General features: G+C 36.9%; 1 protein-coding gene across 1 annotated transcript in view; it reads left to right on the top strand.

Moving 5' to 3' along the window:
* blw (ATP synthase subunit alpha blw, mitochondrial) overlaps nucleotides 1-23747 on the top strand; it is a 123039-nt gene that overhangs the window by 47456 nt on the left and 51836 nt on the right. Inside the window, exons 5-8 of the mRNA XM_067145186.2 lie at nucleotides 7664-7807; nucleotides 9274-9422; nucleotides 12117-12286; nucleotides 15351-15500. Coding sequence (XP_067001287.2) covers nucleotides 7664-7807; nucleotides 9274-9422; nucleotides 12117-12286; nucleotides 15351-15500 — 613 coding nt within the window. The remainder of the gene's footprint in view (nucleotides 1-7663; nucleotides 7808-9273; nucleotides 9423-12116; nucleotides 12287-15350; nucleotides 15501-23747) is intronic.

Genomic DNA, 23747 nt, shown 5'->3' with positions numbered 1-23747 from the left:
AAATTCAAACGTATGTCCCTAATGAAAATAAGACAATTTTACTCACCGATAAAATTCATGTATATATCGATGTATGGCAAACACTTAAGATAAATTTTATATATGTGGTGTAGATTGTGTAAAAATAGTTCTGAGTTATTAAAAAGTAAAAAATAATAGTTGAGATTATAGTTTTTATTTTATCGGAAATCCCCTTTTCTAGTTTTCTGTTTCAGTATCTATTTTTAAAAACATCTTACAATACAATATGCGTAATTAAAACATCTATGGCACTAAAACCCTGATGGGCCTTGGTCTACTAAGCGAGCGCTGCTCAGTCCGAAGACCTGCAGTTTACGAGGTGACGCATGGTCAGTGGGACGAATTCTCTCGTTCATTATTCATGGTTTTCTAGACCAAGGTAGCTCTCTTAGCCTAAGATCTCTCCTCGATTGTCATCACTTAGGGTCACTTAGTTTGAGTGGACCTCGAACCAACACTCAGACCCAGGTAAAAATCGCTCACCTGTCCGGGAATCGAACCCATGACCTCCGAGTGAGAGGCAGGCACAGTACACTTGACCCGTGGGGACCGGCATTTACGTAATGATACAGAATTAATTTATGAACAGAATAATTGCTCTGAACGAGAAAAAGAAAAACAAAAAATGCAAACACAAATTTACTATGTCACTAGTAAAAAAGAAGGAAAATGACAAAATAAATTTACTTACCGAACATTTTTGAGAAGAAGACCCGTCACTGCTATATAATGTTGTTCAAAGTTTGAGACCACTGTTGAAGCACTTAAGGTTATTTACACTAACACTAATCACTTATCACTAACACTAATCACTTATCACTAACACTAATAGGAACATTAAAAAGCGTAACGCAACGTCATATAAAATCTCTATTTTTTGTTCAAGTAGAACTTCAAATATATTTTGTTTATTTAGGGCACTTATGAAGAGCTGCACAACATCCATGTATGGCATTTAGTTCTAAATAGCCTATTAGCATGATCTACAAGAGGCTGGAATCGAGCACAGGGATCATAGTTTGGAGAGCCAGGAGGAGAAAGCTTACTGTTGTCAACTAAATGAAAAAATTTCAAAATAAGCTGAAACCTATTCCTTGAGAACATTTCACCAAACCAAGGGGTAATGAAATGGTCTACAGTACTCCAGTACGAAACAATGGTAGGTTTTCTTATCAGTCCCATATTCATGATGACAGCTATGAACGCCCTTATTTCATCAATTGTAGTGCGTCTCCAACATCGAGAGCGGGAATTAGGTGACAGTTCATTACAAGTAAGGAGTTGGTCAGCGTAGCGATTGGTCTCTGTGACTATAAGGTTTAGCAGAGAAAAAGTGAAAAATAAATTGAAGTATGATACGGGCGGAGAATCAGGCGGAGGGGCATGTTTAGGTCCAGGAAGTTCCATGAACGAAACAGCAGGCTGAGGAACGTTGTCAGGTTCATTGGGAGAAATTTCCACAAAATGTTCTCCAGAGACATCATCATCATCATCGTCATCACTAGTTTCATCAACAACAGTATTCACAGTAGCTTTACTGCCATTAGAAACAAATAAACGCCTCTTCTTTAGCTGTGGTGATCCCGGGGGCGTGTCTGGTATAATTTCATCACTACTCTCTGAACTAAATTCACTACCGCTATCCGATAAATCATCCGCGTTCACTTCGCATTGTTCCAAATATTCCATTAATTTATCGTCATCAATACCTGCTGAAAATATATCACGTGATCCACTTGCCATTCTGCTGTCAAGAATACACTCACTACAAGAAGCAATCTTGTACTGACCGGTTAGCGGTATTTCTAAACACAGGAAACAACTCTTGTGAAAGCTAGAACACCCTCTTAGAAATTCCAAAGCAAGGTCAGGCACACAATACCTTGTAGCCCCTTTACTACAGGTTGTCACAAAAGTATGCACGTCACTATAGACTGCCAAAAAGTATGTATATCACAGAATTTCCAGCCGGCCGATGTAATCGGCTCTGGCAACTTCCGCACGGATATTTAAAGGTCGATCTCATCGGCTCTGGCAATTTAAAGGGCGGGCGCTCGCAGTACCGCCTGGCTCCAAGAGAGTTAATCAGCATTGACAAAATATTGTTTGGTGCGTACGAATTGATTATAGGCTATAAGCCACGCTTTTTCGCCAGGGTTCGCGAATTCTACCTCTCCGCACACTGCCTGCTACGCGATATTGTGGCGTTCCTTAAAATGCCGAATACAAAATAATTAAGATTCCGCTCGAACATAGCTGATATGAAGCACACTGTAGACACGCCGAAGTAGGTGAAAGTGCGCAAAGTTACCCCCTCACTTTCCGGAAAGCGCATTCTTTCATGACGCGGAGAAATTTTGAATTTAAATTAATCTGTAGAATACGATTTTTTTCGAAATGTAAAGGCAGTTTCGAATTAAAAGTCTGAATTTTGGTAATGGGACCGGCATTGTTCTTCGAATTACGAATTATCCGTATTTCGGATTAAACGATTTAGATAACCAAAACCGTACCTCATGTTTCCGGGAACGAGAGCTGCTTCGAATTAGGCGAGATTTTGAATTAACCGAATTTGAATTATCGAGGTTCAACTGTATTTTTAATCGCTTCGAGATTCCATGCACTGACATAACGGCATTTTTGCACAACCTGATCTCGCAAAGTTATTTGTTGTTTTAACATAATATTCAAAGCTGTTATGTCTTCTTGACGCTTCAGCATTTAATCTCTCCTTAGGGTACTGTTTTACAAGGAACACGTTTAACTAGGCCAAAAAGATAGGCATTTTGGATATTTCGATCTCCTAATTTATAAAAAAGCATTAAAGTTTTTTCTTCCTGTCTTCTGCAATATCCTTGTAGCCACACCGTTCTGTTTTTATAGTACTGGATACTGGTATACATTCTTCTCCACTGTTACGTGCCTTCTTCCTGCTATTATCTTTCCATTTTCCTGGATTTCTCTTCCTCTTTTGTTTTTAAATTCTATATTTTCTTCATTTATAACCAAACTACTACTTTCTGTGTCAGGTATGTTGATTATAATATGATAAATTTTGCACAATGTGCATTTAGTTCTTACAGAAACTTGTCAAAGAGTTTTGTCTTTTGTTGCACAGTATCAGATGATATCGGTCACAGTAGGCTCCGCATAATTTACACTTGCAGTTATCGTCTGGGTCATGGAATTTATCTGTTAAACATATCCGATGATGGACACCGTGTACGGCATATCTCATCAATACATGACGTAGGTCATATCTGCCTTGTGTCCATTCACTATATATCATCGCATCCGTTGAATAAAACTCTGGCCGTATCTCTTGTCTCTTCTTATTGAGTTCCTGCAGTACATCCAAGTAGGCTTTGGTAGCTGGTAGAAACAGGTCGAGGCGGAGGTCTTTGATGAAAAATTGCTCTCTTGCCAGTACATATGGAAGTCGGGGTAATGTGTACTTTGACAGACATAGTGAGTGCTCTTTTGAGAAAATTGGCTTTGACTTTTTTCTGTCTTCGAAATTTTTCTTCTTTAGGTGTGTCCAGATTGTTTCCAGTCCATATGTTATGATGGGAGCAATTTTTAAGCGAAACAGTGTGATGGTAGCTGTGGGCAGGGATAGTTGTCTTAAGTTATTTATGCTATTAATTGCTGTCTTTGCTGCGATGGTTCATTCTTTAATGTGAAGGTCATAGACATCTCCACTCGCCTGAAGTGTGATTCCTAAGTATTTGAAATACCGTACGTTCATCGGAATATTCATATACATATTAATAATAATAATAATAATAATCGTATGGCCTCAGCTACCGTGTGGAGACATTTCAATTTGGCGCCATCTGGCTGTCTGCTCGTCAATTTCGACGTTCCGTTTTACTGTAGGCCCACTAGATGCCAGACCGAGTAAACCGAAACTCTCTTGGGCATCTATGGCTGAGATTTAATGAATTTTGTAGGTTAAACACCAAATGTGTCACCAGAGATCTTTTACATGCCACATCATACGACGTGGAGTGTCGAGTGGACTTTTTTCCGCCCTTTAAAAATCCGACTACCTCTGCCGGGTTTGAACCCGCTATCTTGGGATCCGGAGGCCGACACTCTACCACTGATCCACAGAGGCAGCTTATATACATGTCATTTGCTGATAGTCTGCCTCCTCTTCTGAATGTCATTTTTTCTGTTTTGCTACTACAGTATTTATAGTAAGCTCATTCTTTTCTGCCCATGTTGTAAATTTGCTGAAGGCTGTTCGAATGTTTTCCAAGTTTTGTGACCCAATGACCATGTCTGTGTAAGTGTAGATTTTCACATTTTCTGTGTGTATTTCTCTAGGTACTTCTGGCGGTGGCTATTATGAAAAGTAGAGGACTCAAGGGATTGCCTTGTAGCACTCCATTTGTTTGGTTCATTGGGTCTGTTGTGGATACTCTTATCTGTTACTTTTTGATTGTTTGACAGGATATTTTGTATCAGTCTTGTTACTTGGTTCTTTCCAATGATTCTTTCTAATTTCTCCATTATAAGTTTTCTATTTAACAAGTCAAAGGCTTGGGAGTTCCAACGCTGTTTCTGTGTCTTTCTGCAAGCAACTTACTGCTTGGATTGTGGATTTCTGTTTGGTAAAACCAAATTGTTGTTCAGGGATTGTGTGAGATGTCATTTTGCTAACTCTTTTGGCCAGGAAGGCTATCAGAATTTTCAGTGGAGAGCATTCCAGAGCTATCCCTCTGTAGGAGTTTGGGTCCCTGGAATCCCCTTTTCCTTTATATACCTTCACTGTAGATATCCTCCATTTATCCGGGATTTTTCCTTTTTCGCAGACATTCATTGAAGAGCTCTGTCCATGTTTTCGTAAGTTCAGGTGCTGTTTCTTTAAGATGCTCATAAAAATTATCATCTGGTCTGCATGCTTTACCATTTTTTGAGTCGGTGATTTGTTTCCGTACTTAGTCTATTGAAAATGGAAGCACTGACTCTACTTCTTCCTGGTCGTCATTTGCTGGACGTGTTTCTCTGTCCTGAAGGACTTTCCTGAAGTGTTCTTCCCAAGTTTCGGGTGGGAGGTCCCTAGGGAAATAGGGTTGCTGCGGCATTAAGGACTTGTACCATTTTTGTTCGGCTGTATTCTCAACCAGTCTTTTAAATGCTATCAAAGGAAAATCTTTAGCAGACTAAACTTTCTCAAATTGTAAAGTTTATGCATGAAAGTCTGGTAAGAAAAACTATACTCTTGTTGTTAGTGACGATCTTCCTTAAATATTACGGTTTATAGGTTCACTATAGCCGTAATTAAGGGTTCACTATAAACAAAATATTTAGTGTACATTTTAATGTAAGTGAATCAAGACAAACGATTTTTGTTCACTGTAGGTGAAAGTTCATTATAACGAGAGTTCGGTTTTGTAGACCAAAGGTATTCACGAAATGTCACTGTGATATTTGTCCCAAATGGAACATAATAATTGCTTTTACAAACATAATAATTGCTTTTACACCAATAAAGTGAAAAATCCACAGTAAATTAGGAAATACAGTCTTTACTAGAGAAATATGTATATGTACTTACGGGACATAGATAGGACTCCTTTATGTTGTATTCCGCTGCTCGTGCCGTCTTTTGTTTCTTGAGGTCCTGGGCTTGCACCGACGAATGTGAGTGCTATGTCTGGGAATTGTCATTATCGTTGTCCATATGACTAGCGCGGGCAGTTCAAACAGCAAAATAGCACGATCCCTGGACCAATAAATATATTGTTTGTTGAAAGGAAAATAGAATGATCCCTGGACCAATAAATATATCATTTAATGAATGAGTTAGGGCACAAAACGAATGAGCAACATGAAGAAAATGACATCTAATTAATTCAAACAACTTCAGTGAGCAAAGACATCACACATGAAAGTGTTAGGCAAACAAAACAGATACGGAAGCGCTGCAACTTAGCAGAAAAAATTGTTGTAAGGTAGTAAAGTATGTATCCATATTATTCCCTGCAAGTAAAATATTTCGTACTATTTCTTAATTTACCGCAGATTTTACACTTTGAGTAAAATTAATTATTGTATTCCATTTGGGACAAATATTACAGTGACATTTCATGGATACCTTTCATCTACATAGCCCAAGAGTTCACTATACCCAGAGTTGACTGTATAGTGGAAAAAATCCAAATTTAAAAATTCTTTGGGATATACGAGGACATACCCCAAGTACCTTGGGTGCAGGAGATAGTGGCCAGTGTGAATTCTCATTATACGCCATTCACAGCTAAGGACAGCTTCACATTATTGAAGAGGCAGAGTAAATTGGAAATCGCGCTTCAGGAAGAAAGTACAACGTGGACACGATTGTCGTACGTGATTGGAGGAAAAATAAAGCTCGTCCTGGACAGACGGTAACTGCCAGGCATTTAGTGGAAAAACAGTTTCCAGAAATCAAAAACAAGATATGCAAATGTGACTGCAAAGTGATGGTTTGGATATGCGGTCACAAGTTAAATGTGTCTGTTGAAAGCCATAGCAGAAGCAAGACTATTAAATATTAGCAGGTTGTAAGGCTAGCTGTGGATGGCTCACACGTGTTTTTGAATGAAATAACTTCAGTTTTTGTATGTAAACTAACAATGTGCAATGTCCCCCAGGTAGTTAAGAAGAAAATATTGTGAATTTCCAAACTTGTTACCAGTTTGCACCAGAGAAATTATTTACTCTTGCAAAGTGGTAATGTTGCCCAGATGTATTTATTGTGCTGTAGTATAGGCAGTTTTTCATATTAATATTTATGAAAGCTATACAATTACAAAAGTAATCCCTTCTTAAAATTATGGTGTGGAGAATTGCATACTAGTACTACGATTGTGCAATGTGTCAAGTACCAGTGTGATCCAGAGGAATGGCAGGACAAAAAAATAAGTTAACTCCCCAACTCCTTCCTGTTAATGTTTGGCTAGGCGGTTCTACTCAGTGAGGTAACTCTCGTAGAATGTGCGTTATGCACAAGTTTTCTCTCAGCCCGCTTTGGAACAGACAGTACATGCAAGAATTGGGACTGGTAACTTTTCTACTATGATTAAAATGTGTGAAGCATGGAAGGACAGAATTTACTATTCCTCCTCCTCCTCTTTGTTACAAAGGACTCTTCAGTAAGATTAAAGGGAGATAAATAAAATTAAAAAATCAGAAATATTTTTGTAATTTAGTCGTACAATCAATTTGTACTGCACGTAAGATCAGAAATGTTATTTTCTGCAACTGTGGTTATATAGCTTGTATCAATATGATCAGGACCAGTATTAACAGATGTTTGAGAATTCATTTTTAGACCTTCTCCTAAACTATTTGTTCACTTTGAATATTATTTATAGCTGAGATTATAGTGCCTTCTCTCCTGACCTTAAATACTAATTTTCATTAAATTGTGTTCTGTAGTTCTTTCTTGGTGCACTTGTGTACAAAATGTGATGAACATTCAAAAATAGTTTATTTTGAACATTATGCACACACCCATGCCCACCCCCAATAGCAATTTTTGTAAATTCTGAACAGAGTTCAGAGTAAATTCTTATGTTATATCTAGACAATTTGATAACACTGGCATAGAGAATGGGAATGCATTTGAAGAATGTGAAATATTTCATTGCAGAGCCCGAGTTGGTACCAAGGCTCCAGGTATTATTCCTCGTATTTCTGTACGAGAGCCTATGCAGACTGGAATCAAGGCTGTAGATTCCTTGGTACCTATTGGCCGAGGGCAGCGAGAGCTGATCATTGGTGACAGGCAGACTGGGTAAGTACCACGAGTAACTTACCATATCTTGTAGATGGACTTTGATCATGTTATAGGACATTTGAAAGCACACTGTTATTATTTTGAATAAAAGTAATATATAGACTATTCAAAATCTCCCATGAAACCTGCTCTGGGCTGTCGGTCTGTATCTTGAGCTTATCTCCGTCCACGAGGACATTTTGTGTCTGGAATGTGCCGTGTATATTCTTCCAATAGTTCCAAGCATTCCTTACTGTCGGTGCAACGTTATGACTTGTTTGCCATTGAAATGATTAAATGTTGCCTTTTAATGGGTAAATTGGTACACACTAGGCAACAGACAGACATCGTGCTAACTTCTATACTATGTGCAATTATCACTCCACGAATAACCAGACCAAACTTTTTGCTGAAAATTGGATTTTTTTACTAAATTTTTTGAGTAACTTTTTTACTCATCTGTTTAGTATCGCAGTTGAACAATGTGTGACTAACTGCATAGCATATCAGGATGGTGATAGCCAACAAGTACTGGTATGTTCAGTTTTATTAGCATTTAGGATGCCTAATTTCATCGGTGGAACCAACAGTATCAATTATAAAATTAGTGTCATATGTTTTAATCTTTTTGTCTGTCAGTATAGTCTCAGTGAGGGTGTGGAAGAGTTTGCAGTTGCTAAACAACAATCCTTGTTTCCTTTCATTGGAGTTCCAAATGGACCTACAGTATGTACTTAAAATATATTTACATAAATTCCCATCTGTGGCTAAAACTAGGTAACATTGGCCTTTTATTGCTACATCTGTAGTTCAAATCTTGATTACTTTACGTGAATTAATTGTGATCAGAGTTAGAGATGCAACATATTTCCTCTAGGGTCTCCAGCTTCTTCTGTCAATTTGATTTCAGTACCACTCATTATCATTCATCTCTGCTAGAGATCAACAGGTCTTTCAGTTGTCAGGTTCCCATACCTTAACATTATTTGGGCTTCATCCCCTGACTTGACTCTTTGTTACATATTTTATTATAATCATCCAACATCATACACTATTATGGATAGCAGTTTAAAGGACTGAATTCAATCTACACATAATTTTTTTTTAAATTTTGATTTATTACCTAACTACCAGGGTCCAGTATACCACAAGAGGAGCTTGAAATATCATTGGTATTTTATTACATTTGCTACAGTGTTTCAATAGAACCATCTTTGTGAGCAGTGTATGTTCTCTTTTTAATTATGCTTACGGTGGTTTCTGCAGTTTTAATTATGTATTCGTCTACTTATGGCATTGGAACCAAACATGAAAATAGGCTATTGCTTTTGTAGTGCCAACTCGAGCAGAAGTCATGCTATATTCTAGAATAATGATAGTATGCTTTCATTTTGCATTAGATTTTAGGGCTGATAAAGCTTTTCATATATCTTCTATGGAAGCATCAGTAACATCAGACATTCATTGAGCTTTCTTTTTAATAGCAAAACTGCCTTAGCTATTGATACAATCATCAACCAGAAGCGATTCAACGATGCTGGTGAAGAGAAAAAGAAACTGTATTGCATTTATGTTGCCATTGGACAGAAAAGATCAACTGTTGCCCAGATTGTGAAGAGGCTTACTGATACAGGTAAATATATTGCTATACAGGAAAAAGGAGGCTTGGTTTGTACAGACAAGGCAAGAAAATTAATCCTGCCCAGCAAATCTTAATTTTACTTTAGTTGCTTCTTTTCGTAACTAACTTAATTCTATTGTATCAACATGGCTTGCTTCAATCCTCTGATTTTGTCATGCTAAGAAAATACAGTATAAAACAAGAATGAATGTAAGGGCGGGTAGTACACCCTATCTTCACAATGTTAATTTCAGTATCTTTAGGTACACACTTCTTAAACTATAAATCCTATTTTTATGAGAATTGGTACATAAAAAGATGTGACTGAATTTAAATGGTTTTTTTAGGTATTCTAGTAGACTTTCAAATATTTTGAATTTAAAAAGGTCTAAACAATCTCTGGAGTACTGTTTTTAATTTTTTTTTTTAACATTAGGTTTAATAGTGTTTTAATTTTTTCAATTGAGAATGCTTCGTTGTAAGTAGTGTTAGTTCTAGCAGAAATATCATTCTTCTAGGTTAAATCATGAATGACATGTTAAAAAATAAAGTTGTCTAACTCTCCCAGCTACCTCCCGCCAATATTCAGGCAGGCTGTTGTACTCGGGATGCAGCTGTAATCTCATCTATCAGAGATGAGTGGCAGCAGAAGAGAGAAAGCACATCCCAACAAACAATAGTGAATCTAATGTTGATCAGTTTTATGGGCTTTCAATATTGTTGGCTCTAACATTGTTTTCTTACATCATTCTCCAAATGATAGTTTATTTTAATATGTTAATAATTTGGTAACCATCTTCACAATTTTTCCTTCTTGATATGGGCTGATGACCACACGGTTTTTCACCTTAAGACAATCACAACAAAATGCCAGTTAACACAATTGAACTATATTTCCATGTTAGCGATGATTGGTGTGAGCATGCCATGCTGTTTGTTTGATTGCATGACTTGAGTTTACTTAAGGTCTCAGTGTCTCAGTATTTGTGTCGCCTCTGTGCAAATAAATCCACACACAACAAATCCTGCCTATCTCAAAACAGTGCACATGAGTTTGTGAGGTGGAATTGTTTTCTTGCGCTTCACTTTCTTGGGGTGATGTTGAGTGTCTCCATTCCATGGATTGCTGTTTCTTTCCTGGCGTAACATAAGCCACCCATGTTTTATTGCCGGTGACAGTTCACCTTAGGAACTAATTACCTTCATTACTGTACCACTCAAGGATCGTCAAATCACTGCTTACGAGCTTGATTTTGTGCACTTCCATTAGCATCCACGGTACTCAGCCTGAGCACAACTTCTGATAATCTAAGTGTCCTGCCACAATTTCATAAAGAACACCAAATTCAGGCAACTCGTAACTTAATGACAAAATCATAAAGTCTGCTTTCTTGAGCCTGTGCATCAACTTTCTGCACCAAGTCTTCAGTAACGGCAGACTGTTGCACACTAAGCTTCTCGTCATGGACATTAGTACAGGTTTTTTTAAAATGCCCTAACCCATTTTCTTACCATTCCCTCACTCATAGCGTGTTCTTCATACACGAAACAATTATGTATATGTTTTATATTTCCACCATTCGGTACTTAGTATGATATAAATATATATTAGAACCTGCCTACTACCACTTCATGGGTGCAGTACTTCTGCATCTTTCTCTTGGCACAGGCTAGAACAAAATGTAGCTTCCACCAAAGTAACAGTCTCATCCGTGGATGTGACAGTATGGAAACTGCTGAGCTGTGTGTAGTGTTGACTAATGACATTCGGAGCATAACCAGTGTGTCCGATTATACATCAAATGTTTTGCTCATAGGGTCAGTCGGGCGTGAATTTTTCAAACCTTATTGGCATCGTTGTTCAAACATCGTCCTTTGTATACTTGTTTCGTGTGCTGTTTTCATATTTACGTTTTGCACATCTGATCGGGAAGTTAAGGGGAACGCGCTAACTATACGCTGCTGGTGCAGCTCGTTACAGCTTGGTTGGCTCACGTCCACTGCTTCGCTCCTTCCTACCTCTCCGCCACACCCCGATACTCCCGCAGCACTTCTAATTTTACGACTATTTATTTGTTCAATTTTGGCATTTAAACTTCCACTGGGCACATGCAGTTTTCACCTTAGCATACTACTGCCTCCCACGAATATTCCTACCAAATTTCAACCGAATCCGAGTGTAACACATGTATGTGTTCCCTTGTCAGTCTCGCTCTCTAATATATGTTTGTCCAGTTCACACTTTGCCAGTAAACTTGCCAAGTTCTGTTTTGCAACAAAAACGACTTTCAGCGTTGACGGCAAACTGTAGTGAATTTGTTGACAGTGTAGATAAACGTCCTTGTGTTAACTAGCCCAGAAATCTGTGAACCAGACTGAGTGACTCAGTTGGTAGAAACACTGCCTAAGTTAGTGGTATTAGGTGTTCAGATACATCATCCTTGTCAGTAGGTTACCCGCTTATGCAAGAACTTCTTAGGAAACAAAATTCCAGCCCTTTGGGGTCTCTGAAAGTGGAACTAAACAATCAATACCATTATTGGTGTTATGAAGTGTACATGAGGTGTCAGCTTTTAGCACATTCTTTGAGATTGGAAATTTTCCATATACCTTCATCTGAAATATATTCTCATCTTTTAGTGTTTTAAGTTCTGTTAAATATTATCAATTATGAACTTCTGACCACTTTTTTTTTTTCATTTACAGGAGCCATGGGTTACACCATCATTGTGTGTGCTACTGCTTCTGAAGCTGCTCCCTTGCAGTACTTGGCTCCCTACTCCGGCTGTGCTATGGGAGAATTCTTCAGAGACAATGGCAAACATGCTCTCATCATTTATGACGATTTGTCCAAGCAGGCTGTGGCCTACCGACAGGTAATAACTTGCTGTTTTGTGCTAGTTTCCTTTCTATAATTAAGTTGGAGGTTGAACTGAGTTGAGTAGCTTGGAAGTTAGTCTAACATGGAAACAGCCATTTTACTGCCAAGATAAAATCTGTCTTTTAAACCAAACGTGTTGACTTTTTAATAACTGACAGGATTAACAATTAGAACGCTAAAAAGTTTGTATTGGAGCAAAGTCTGTGAAATACATTGTGAAATAGTTTAATAATAAAACTTGTGACTGGTAACAGTTCATATTATTTCACTAATAATAATAATAATAATAATAATAATAATAATAATAATAATTCTCTGTAGATTCCATAGTAGATAAAATTCAGGGTTTTATGTGTAGTCAAAAATCACAAGTGAATCAGCGGAGAACCATAACGTGTGATCTATTGCAGAGAAACGGTTATATATGCCCACAATCTTGAATGGTTTGAGACATGCACATTGCGAACATATGTAATGTTTGTTACTATGGATGCAGCGTAGTAGGATCATTCTCCGCACACAATGTTGCGAGTGCATCAGTGTAAAGGTTAAGGCAATATACTAGAAGTTACGAATGTGAAAATTATACGGGGAAATTAAGTTTTGCAACCTGAGCAGTTGACAGTTAATGTCAAGTTGTTGTCCTGATTAGTACATCACTTTTCTTAGATTGTAGTTCCTGTCCTATTAAATTTTGTGAAAACTGAGTATTGCAATTCTCTCTTTTTGAATTGTTTGCGATGCCAGTAGCTGAATTTTTTTATTAATTGTACTGGAAAACAGACTGGGCCTAATGTATCAGCATGCAGTGAGAGCTGGAATCCTATTTGTGATCAAAGGCATCCATATCACCACACCTATTAATAATTACAGAAAAGATGAAAACAAGGCCATTGATTAAAAAAAAAAAAAAGCAAAATTATAACTGTAAAGAAAATAGATGTCAATCCAGACATGAACTACCCTCCCCCTCACACACACACACACGGTAAACATACCTTATTCAGTACTTTAATATAGTTGCAAAATGATCGGAAACTCTTACTTGATTGGTGGAACTGGGCTAGCGAGTTTCACGCCCGTCGTGGCCCTTGCCTTTCTTTGTCCAGTACCTCATTTTTCGAAATATCCGATCTCTTCCTTTTTATCTCTCTGACACGCTGTGGATGGGAGGTGCAGATGAAAAATACACCCACAGTATCCCCTGTGTGTCGTAAGAAGTGACTAAAAGTGGCGACAAAGTGATGATTGAATTAGAACCATGAGACTACTTGTGATGTACAATCATGCGAGGGACACCATGGGTCTCGTTCAATTGTGAGTTGTACCACTATGTTGATACACAATAGGTTTGTGATTAGTAGCAACAGTGGGTGGTTCACTATGGGTTTACAGTACCTATGATTAATATCACTATATGCGGAACACCACTGGCTTATGTTGCCTGTTATTAGTACCACTGTATGAGCGACACCATGGGTCTGCATTGCATGTGATTAGTACCTGCTATGTGAGGAACACCGTGGGGTAGTAAAGAGTCCCTGTGGTTAGTACATCTGTGTGAGGAACACCTTGGGTTTGCGTTGCGCAAGAGTGGCGCTATTATGTGAGAAACACCATAGGTCTGAGTTACCTGTGCGACGTGCATTACCTGTGATTAGTACCACAATGTGTAGAACACAGTGAGAGTCTACGTTACTTGTGATTAGTACATGAGAAATACCATGGTTCTACTTCTAGCGATAAGTAGCAATATGTGGGGCCATTGTCCTGGATTTTGGACCCCTTTAGACAACAAGCATCACTGATTCAGGATTGTGCTTTGGAAGCAGCCCCATGATCAGTATATGGAGTTTCTGGGAAGGTGGGGCATTGCGGGTTGCATCCACTGATTGTTTTAAGTAAACTCAGAGAAAAGTAAAACAATAGTGATGACAAGGGGAAGGAAGGCAGAGGAAAGATAAAACTGAATGGTAAAATTCTGGAAGTGGTTAAAAGTTTCAAGTACTTGGGAAGTGTGATCACAGAAGATTGAAAGATAACCGAGGAAATTGGGAAAAGAATACAACAAGCAAACAGCTTCTACCCAAGTGTAAGGGGTATTTTGTGGAACCAAGATGTCCCGAAGAAATGTGATAAAGTATTTCATTCAACCTGTTATGAACTTGTACTAACCTATGCAGCTGGATCTTGGACTGCAACAAAACGAGAGGAGAGTAGAATACAGGCAGCGGAGATGAAATTCCTAAGAGGTATCAAGGGCAAGACCAGAAAGAATAGAATGAGAAATGAAGTGATAAGGAAAAGGACAGAAATCTTGAAACTTAGACAGGATATAAACAGCAAAGCTAAAGTGGTATGGGCATATGATGAAAATGGGAGAACAGAGAGTGCCAAAAATAACTTTTTCAGAGAAGTTAACAGGAAAGAGACTACGAGGAAGACCCTGAAAGAGGTGGACAGATTCAGTGTGGGAGTGCATAGAGAAGAGGGGAGGAAAACCAGAAAATGTTCTTAAAAGAGGAGAAGAGTGTGGTGGAGAGGTAGGCAGTGATGGAGGTCCTAGATTCACAACCCGACCTGGGAAGCTGGAAACGGGAAGTGATGATGATGATGAATTATTGTTCGTCATCTTTTTGAATTCGTCAGTGGATTGCTTTCGGAATTATTTTTTACTTTCAGTATTGAGAGTTGGATCTGCTGATTATTTTAAATTCAAATTCATCCATTCATTCTTCATAATCACGTTTTGAATTTTGGTCAGTGGATGAATATTTGACTTTTAAATTGTCATTACATTTCGTCTCATTTTGTACCATTAGGGGCTGATGATCTAGATATTAGGCCCCTTTAAACAAGCTTCATCATCATTACTTGCTGTTGTGCATATGTTAGAACAGAAGAAAAGCTCTTTCTATAAATTTTTCATCAGCAAATAATCGTGTTTTGGCATGTTTCTTAGTTCATTAAGTATTCTTGTATCTGGTGTTGAATGGTGATGATTTTAAATGTTAAATTTAGTTATTTTTAAACATTGTACAAACTGATTACTTTTATAGATGTCCTTGCTGCTGCGTCGGCCACCTGGTCGAGAGGCCTACCCTGGTGATGTGTTCTACCTTCACTCTCGGCTGTTGGAAAGAGCTGCCAAGATGAATGACAGCCATGGTGGAGGCTCTCTCACTGCTCTGCCAGTCATCGAAACTCAGGTACATAGAGAAACATTTAACATACCAAGTCCTAGCCCTGTTTTCACACCTCTGTTCCAAAAAACCTATGCTTTTTACAAGCATTTCAAAATATTTGTACAAGACTTCTATGAACATGTTAAAAACATTCTGAAAAAATAAGGATGTTTTAGAAGGTAAGAATTGTCAGCACTGTATTTCCTAAAGTTATTTTTTAAATGTCAAATTATGATTAGGGACAAATCGGAATAATAAATGTAATCTGAATTATCGGTCATTTCCTGCATGTCATCCTCAGTGTCATTTTCGGACCAAAAACTCATTCGTGGCATATTTATGAATGCAGGTGAAATAACATCAAAGCATGTGGAAAATGGTTGCTTCGACTTCTATGAAGATGATAAAGATGCTGATTCCCATAGGGAACCTGAAATATTTGTTCTGAATGAGTAAATTTATAATACCAATATAGTTGGTCCTTTATTGGACGGAACATATATTTCAGGTTCCCTATTGGAATCAACATCTTTATCATCTGATGGCTGGGCAGGCATTAATTTTTGAAAATGAGAGTCTCTCATAGTGCATTGGCATTGCCATTGGCTTCAAGTAACCTATGCAGTGGCCTCCACGGTATGCACCAGCCATGTGTCTTGGTGGGGGTGCTATTTACCAACTGATGAGCCCAACTTAGCACAAATGCTGGCTACCAGGAATGAGTTAGCTGGTAAATTTATAATGTCCAATAAAGGACCAACTATATTGGTATTTATGAAGACGGCATGAGATCTTGTTGTGCAATATTCTCTTGTATTTCCTATTAATTGCAATACAGATCAATGGCATCAAAATGGAAAGCATAGTCAATGTATCCGTGATAACCCAAACCAGAGTTATGATCAGACACGTGAATTTAAAACTCAGGAAACATGTCCCTGACTTAGGCAGGTCTTGTGCGAGTGTTTCATGTAGTCTTGAATATAGGTCAGGTGTTGGATTCAGTTTGTTAATATTGTTGATCTGGGCACCACTCACTTTTCTTGCAAAATTGAGGAATATATTAGTTATATAAGTTCCCTTCAACATTAAATTTTTCAGTTAAAATTGTTACAGTGCACTGCATTATAAAATATTTGTCAGTTATGACATGGTTCATATTTCCTCTGTGAACCAATGTGATTTTGTATAGCCATTTTCAGCGTTGTTATCTGATAAATATTATCAAAGTTTATACCATATTTAGGCGAATAATCCCCGCAGATTTTTAAAAAAGATTGAGGCATGAAATGGTTTTATTTGCATCAACGTTGGCAAGTTTTCGATGTTGGATGTACAGTTATGCTTTGTGTAATTGCAGATGGAAGAAAACTGCCCCAACATATCATATTTAAACCGGAAAAAATTCAAGACTTTTCATTTAAAACTGCATTTACATTTTTTAAATAGTATTTTACAGAGTAATTTAAATACAACATTTTTCCGTGTTACGATAGAAAGTCTTCCGGAACGTGCAGGGGTAGCTTTCGCACTTTCTTTCACTTTGGTGTGTCGACAGTGTGTTTCATAGTTGCTAAGTTCGAGTGAAATCTTAATTCTTTCGTATTCAGCATTTTAAGGAACACCACAATATCACGTAACAGACAGTGTGCGGAGAAGCAGAATCTGTGAACACTGGCTATACCGGCAGTTTGTGAAAAAGCGTGGCTCATAATTATAATCAATTCGTACGCACTGAACAATACTGTCAGTGCCAATGAAACTGCTTTTTTTTTATGCCTAGCCAAAAGGGACGTTTTAAAGGCGATGGGGTCACTGTACTGTGTTGCAATGCAGACGGAAGTGAAAGACGTCCTCCCCTCGTCATAAGAAAACTCGATAAGCCACGATGTTTTAAGGGCGTCAGGTACTTTCCGTGCAAGTACAAGGCATCTAAAAATGCAGACAGTACAGTAATCCAAAAACAAAGCACTTGCACAGGGGAACCAGCATAATTTGTCTTCAAATTGTGTTTCTCTTTTTTTCTTTTGGTGCGTGAGGTTGTCTCACAAGAATTAAAATTGTGTTCTTAAATGGAAAATGTGCTGGGATCATTATAGAATGTGTTTGTTCAATCCAGTTGTTGATTTGCATTCTGCAAAAAGGCTCTCGGCCAGCACTCCATTCATAGTTCATTATTTGAATACTGTAAATGCACCTTGTTGGATACATTTAGGAAATATTTTTTTCCATGGCATTTGAAATGTTTAAACTGTGAATCAGTGTTAGTTGCATGCAGTAATGGGTCTTGAATATTTTGTGACACGGCAAGGGTTGACATTTCTTAAGCACGAGTTGCCGTTAATTCGAAATCGCGTAATTCGAAGTGAGATTTTTGCGTCCCACAGACTTTGAATTAACGAGGCTTTACTGTATTGCAAAACCAACATCAGTGTTCGCCTGTGTGTTACAAGACTTTACATTACACGAAAAGAATTATCTACCACCAGTGGTGTTAATATCCAATAAAGAGACCGCGTGTGAAAAGTGTTCTAGACATGGAGTGTGACGAATTTGTAAGTAATTTAGGAGAGGATTCTAGTGATGCAAGGGACAACGAATTTTCCAATCTACAGGGAATCCAAGACTATTGCAAGTTCAGATTAATGAAATACCTAGGCCTACTTGTTAATTTTCATGGCAAATATATTTTCTAGCAGTGATATATTTTTATCATCTGAAATATGTTCAGACAAAGCGGCCATATCCGTAAATTTACACATTCGTATTTGCGTAAAGACCTCGCGGAGTGATATGAAATGTTTATTTATGCCTACTTTACTCCTTCAGTGGAAGGAATTTTAGTTCATTTCATTTTTTCAAAATGATCCTTCCTAAAATTGGGGTACGGGAATTATTCGGCGGCGGTGATTATTCGCGTAAATATGGTATTTTCATCTTCATTAAGTCCCTTATCTGGTTCAAGTAGTTCAATGAATAGTCGCAGAATGCCAGGATAATCATGAAAGAAATACAGCATGTAAAAATGAGAATGTGTACTAGATTTCTCAGTGCCCATCATCTATGTGTCAAATTTCTATACTGGAGATTTCAGAAAGGTTTATTTTTGGTGTCAACTGGAGGGATCCTTGTAGAATATGTTTGTTCAATCCAGTTGTTTATTTGAATTCTGCAAAAAGGCTCTCAGCCAGCACCCAGTTTGTATCTTGTCAGTCCTTAGATCAGCTAGGAGCATTCCTATCTGAGAAATATATCCTTTAACTAAAATTTTCCTATTTAATTATCAGTGCAGTTATTGCAGATGCTAAAATACTCACTCGACTTATCTATTTAACATAATTAACAAACTGGAATTTTGAAATTTTGTTGGTAAACATTCCTGGAATGGGATGTTGAATGTGTATATGCCTTTCATGACTAGTCTGATATTCTGAAATTATAGATCAGTCTCAGAAGAATTAAAATTTTGTTTTTAAGTGGAAAATGTGTCATTTCACTTTTTTCTCCTAATATTTTCCATTTTAAGGCCTTTAAATAAAAAAGGTAAAATTCCATTTAGTAATCCTTTTATATAAGTCAATTTTCTTCTGCATGATAATTTGTTTTACTCCCTAACTGTTATAGTGCAGAAATGACATCTTATAATATGTTTATTGTATCAGTTCAAATCTTGAGTGTGTGTAATATGAACATTACTACTCCTTATTAAAAATGTAATGAAATGTATTTACAGTGAAACCTCGTTAAGACGTTTCTGCAGAGGACAAGGAAAATGAACATGTTGGGCGAGAAAACGTACTACTGAATACACGAATAAAAACTATCCAACAGGGATATGGAAACACTCGATATGATTTTTCCAGCATAAGGGGATTTTTACATCTTATATCCATGGGTACAGTAAAACTCTATGAGAAGATAGTATGAAGTGAAAAACACACGAGAACTAATATGAGAACTTATTCCACTGGGGCTTATAACATTAGTGCAATGAAAAGTGTTAAACATCAAACAACAAATACGAAAACATTTCAATGGGGCCAGTAAAAATATCGAAGTATTATTGCAGATCACACTCTTTCTAAAACAAATGTTAGAGAATGCCTTTTGTTTCAGACCAGTGGGTTATTACAAATTATTTTTCTGGTCACACATTTAGGCCCGGTTTCTTCAACTCCGTTTTAAATTTTACTTAACAAATGTTTCAGACATTTCCAATGACATGAAATTATTACATTCGACCAAAAAGGGAAAACTGATGAATGTTTTGGAAAATTTAGAAATTTACCTTACACAAAAATGTAATTCTGAATAAAGTTTAAATGAGAAAAGTACAGAAGATAACCCACTGTTTAGGCTAGCATATAATCATTTAAGGAACAAAAAGAAGAAAAGAAGAAAAACTTGAAGATTCTAAATTTGTATAGTGTTTCTCATTCAGTTAAACCAAAATTGTATGTATTGATCATTTTTATAATATTTCATAAGTTCTCTTTACTCTTTGATATGATGTATTGGGACACAATACTCCTTCAAATTGTAAAACAAAAGATTGTGTCATATTATGTTCTTCTTTGATCTAACCACTGATGAAGGGAATGGTATGGTTGAGATTTTCCGAAACATGTATGGTTTAATAAATAATGTTTCTTTCATTTAATGAGTGTATTGAACAAGGCGGATTTAAATAAACTGTTATAGTTATATTATACATTCAGACCAGTCAATACAGACCAAACACAATATTAACCTATCATGGTTAAGTTTATTAACAGTAAGACGTAAACATGTCAAGTAAGAGAACAAGAGCGTTATTATGATGAATGCGAGACAAATGTTGTTATAGTTTTAATTTAGTATTATGAGAGTGTGCTTAAAAAATGAAATGACACTGTTATATCACAACATTCAATATAGTCTATTCTTATAGGAGTGCAAACTAAGGCTCCTACATCACCGGGAAAATGTGATAATTGATATGTTTTGAATGATTTTCAGGCATTCTTTTATTGCGGGGAAAATAATGTAATGCCTTGTTAATGCTGCAATGGCAGCAGGAATTCTTTGCAGGATTCCACACACTCTTTTCTTGCACTAGCGAACATAGTCGCCTACATTTACATGAAAAGTGTCTCAAGCATAATATCTAACAAGTAGAGGATAGACCGTGCAGTCAGCCGATTTCAGAGCTTCAGTGTATCTATGGGGAGACAATCAACAGTAACTCGTGTATAAGCGATTAAGTCAATACTCTTTCGTTTCCAAAAAAAAATGAGGTCAGGTGTCATTACACAGAATCTGCTTCGGGCAAAGTGGAGGTGATGGAACACTAAAAGGCGAACAAATTTTACTTTAATGTCAGGTCCGCAACCTAACAACTTCTGAAAAATTGATGAATCGCTGATTCCAATGCAAGGCATATATACTTCGGAGTTACATCGCAGTCAAGCGGAGTGGTAGGATAGTGGTCACCATACTCATCTGTGAACTTCATAGACGTGAGTTAGTCATGTCGCAGCTACAATTGTACAAAATAAATTAATATTTGAGGGAACTTTATTTAAAAATTGGAATAAAAATATTATGCAAATTGCAGTACACTTTATTTTCTACCTGAAATTAATATAGGTAGCCCTAAAAGTTCTCACAGGTACTGGATATCTTTCTCTGTATATATATTAATTTGAGGTAGAAAGTAAACTTCCAGTGCAATTTGATTATTATTTTTATTCGCATTTTTACCTTCACATTCCGTCAAATAATAATTTAATTTGTATAAAATATATGCTACGGCAGGACTCAAACTCACGTCGTCGCGGTTCGCAGAAAAGTACGATGACCCCTTGGCCACTGCTCCATTTATCTGGGTTGCAACTCTTCAAGTATATATGCGTTGCATTAAAATCGGGGAATTCACAAATTTTTCGGAAATTATTAGGCTGTGGACCTGACAAGTTTAAGTAAAATGTGTTCGGATTTTAGTGTTCTGTCACCTCCACGTGGTCCGAAGCGGATCCTACCTCATGACATTTGTCCTCTCTTTTTTTTTTTTTTTTTTTTTTTTTTTTTTTTTTTTTTTTTTTTTTTTTTTTTTTTTTTTTTTTTTTTTCGAAAACGAAAGCGTATTGACCTAAACTCTTATACACAGTTACTGTGAGTGTCCCCCAACAGGTACGTTAAGCTTGTTAAAATCGATTGAACACAGGGTCTGACACCCTTGTTCGAAACTCTCCTATTTTCAATATCGTCTAATACCTTGTTCATTATGACTTTGGTAATTAGAAATCTTTTTTTCTGACAACTCTAAAAAGTCGATATTTCTTAGTATCTTTGCCTTCTTCAGTTTATAAATAGTCTTCATAGAGCAGTAAAGATTCAAACTTACGTCTTCTACATGCCTCCATTTTGAAATTTTAGCAGCTGTTAAGAGGTTTAACACAGGGCTGCTGCCAGGTTAATTTAACAGAAGTGTTAACAATTTGTTAGAGTTAACAATTCTTGATGAGATGACCATTTTGTTAAATTGTGTGTTAATTCTCCTTAACAGCAGAGTTAACACTTGACATTCGTTGAAGAGACCGGGCCTTAGACTATGAATTGGAGGTTATACACGGCCATGTGCGACTGCAACACAATTACTTTGGCCGCCATTTTGAATCAAACTAAACTTCGACCGACCAAGATCGATTTGAATGATCGAGTCGAAAGTGGAAGGTGTGACTTCCAACATTCCTTAAGTTATGAATTTCATTATGGTCCGTATTGACAGTTGATCACTATCAAAGGGTAGGAAAGGTCCACCTATTCAATACCATTAGAATGTATATTGTCTTATAAAACTGAGACTAGTTTCGACCCCATACATATTGGGTCGTCTTCAGCCACGCTTCCAATTGGAAGATGTAAGTACACATATAACCAATAATAATATAAACACTCTGGTATGACACAATTTACAGTCTTAATTTAAAATATTGATGAGGTCCAAACAACATATCCAAACCTGAAACTAAATGACACATCAAAACTGCTGTGGTTGACGCCAAACTATTTCGTCGTTCCTACAGCAGCCAATGTTCTTGAGTTGATCTGGGAGTTGGTATCCTTATCTGTGTAGACGAGCAACTTCATTGATAATTTGTTTGTTCATTAGTAATATGGGTAATGACTTACGTAGCTTTAAGGGAACATTCGTAATTTGAATAGGTATTCCTTTTCATCAGATGTAGTGATCTATTGTACCCGCTCAAAGCCTGAGTCCCAACCACCATTTATCTCAGGGAGTGTTACGGTCCGAATCCATCGCAACTAATACTCAATAAAAAAATATTTTGAGATATAAGATCTCAAACTAAATGTAAGGGCGCCATCCAATCAGTACTACAGGGTTGAACGGGACACTCTAATCTTTATCTTTAAGGCTCATCATAAAACACACAAATTATATTTATTCAGATCAAAGGGAAATTATGAAGGCTCCGTCCTAGGAATGGGGACGGATATTTAAACGGTCACCAAGATTTTACTATTCTACAAGAACAAGAACCTGGAACTGTTTCCTTGCAAATGCTAAAGGAGCATTTTATTTAAGTAAACAAATGAAATTTTACACACAATCAAAATCTGTTGACCCTTGATTTGCCGGTAATTTGGCAAATTATTCCTGAAAAATGATTACATAATATTTATCACTTTTGACCACCCTCCCATTTGGGTGGTAGAACCGTTGATATCTGAAGGTATCAGATTTACCTTCGTTAACACCATGACCATATTTGATCATGGACCAATTACCTGTTGGCTAAGTAGGCGCGATCATATGGACCATGTTATCGCCTCCACTTTGATTGAGATGAGACCAACCCGGGAAACTACAGACTCTCCCCGGGTTCCTAACCAAGATATGCTAATCGTTAGTTGAAGGAATACGACAAAGGGACTCTAACCTAATGGTCCAGATGTAGGGATTTGCCTTCATTGTACACATATTAACTTATTATTTACAACCAATTGACATTATTACGTTAATTCGCCAGCTGACTTCCCTGGTATCATCCATCATCATCATCCGAATAATAAGAAAAATAAAAAAAAATAAAAAAATATTTTATTAACTATTATTATTATTATTATTATTATTATTATTATTATTATTATTATTATTATTATTATTATTATTATTTGTGGAGATCATGATTATCGTAACCCGTTATCATCCTCGGAATAATATTTCAACTTTTCGCGATTTTTATTTTCATATGAAATAAATAA

Source organism: Anabrus simplex, chromosome 4, assembly GCF_040414725.1.
Source record: "Anabrus simplex isolate iqAnaSimp1 chromosome 4, ASM4041472v1, whole genome shotgun sequence".
NCBI classification, from domain to species: Eukaryota; Metazoa; Arthropoda; class Insecta; order Orthoptera; family Tettigoniidae; genus Anabrus; species Anabrus simplex.
Note: the sequence above shows the minus strand (reverse complement) of the source record. Positions and strands in the feature narration are given on the sequence as shown.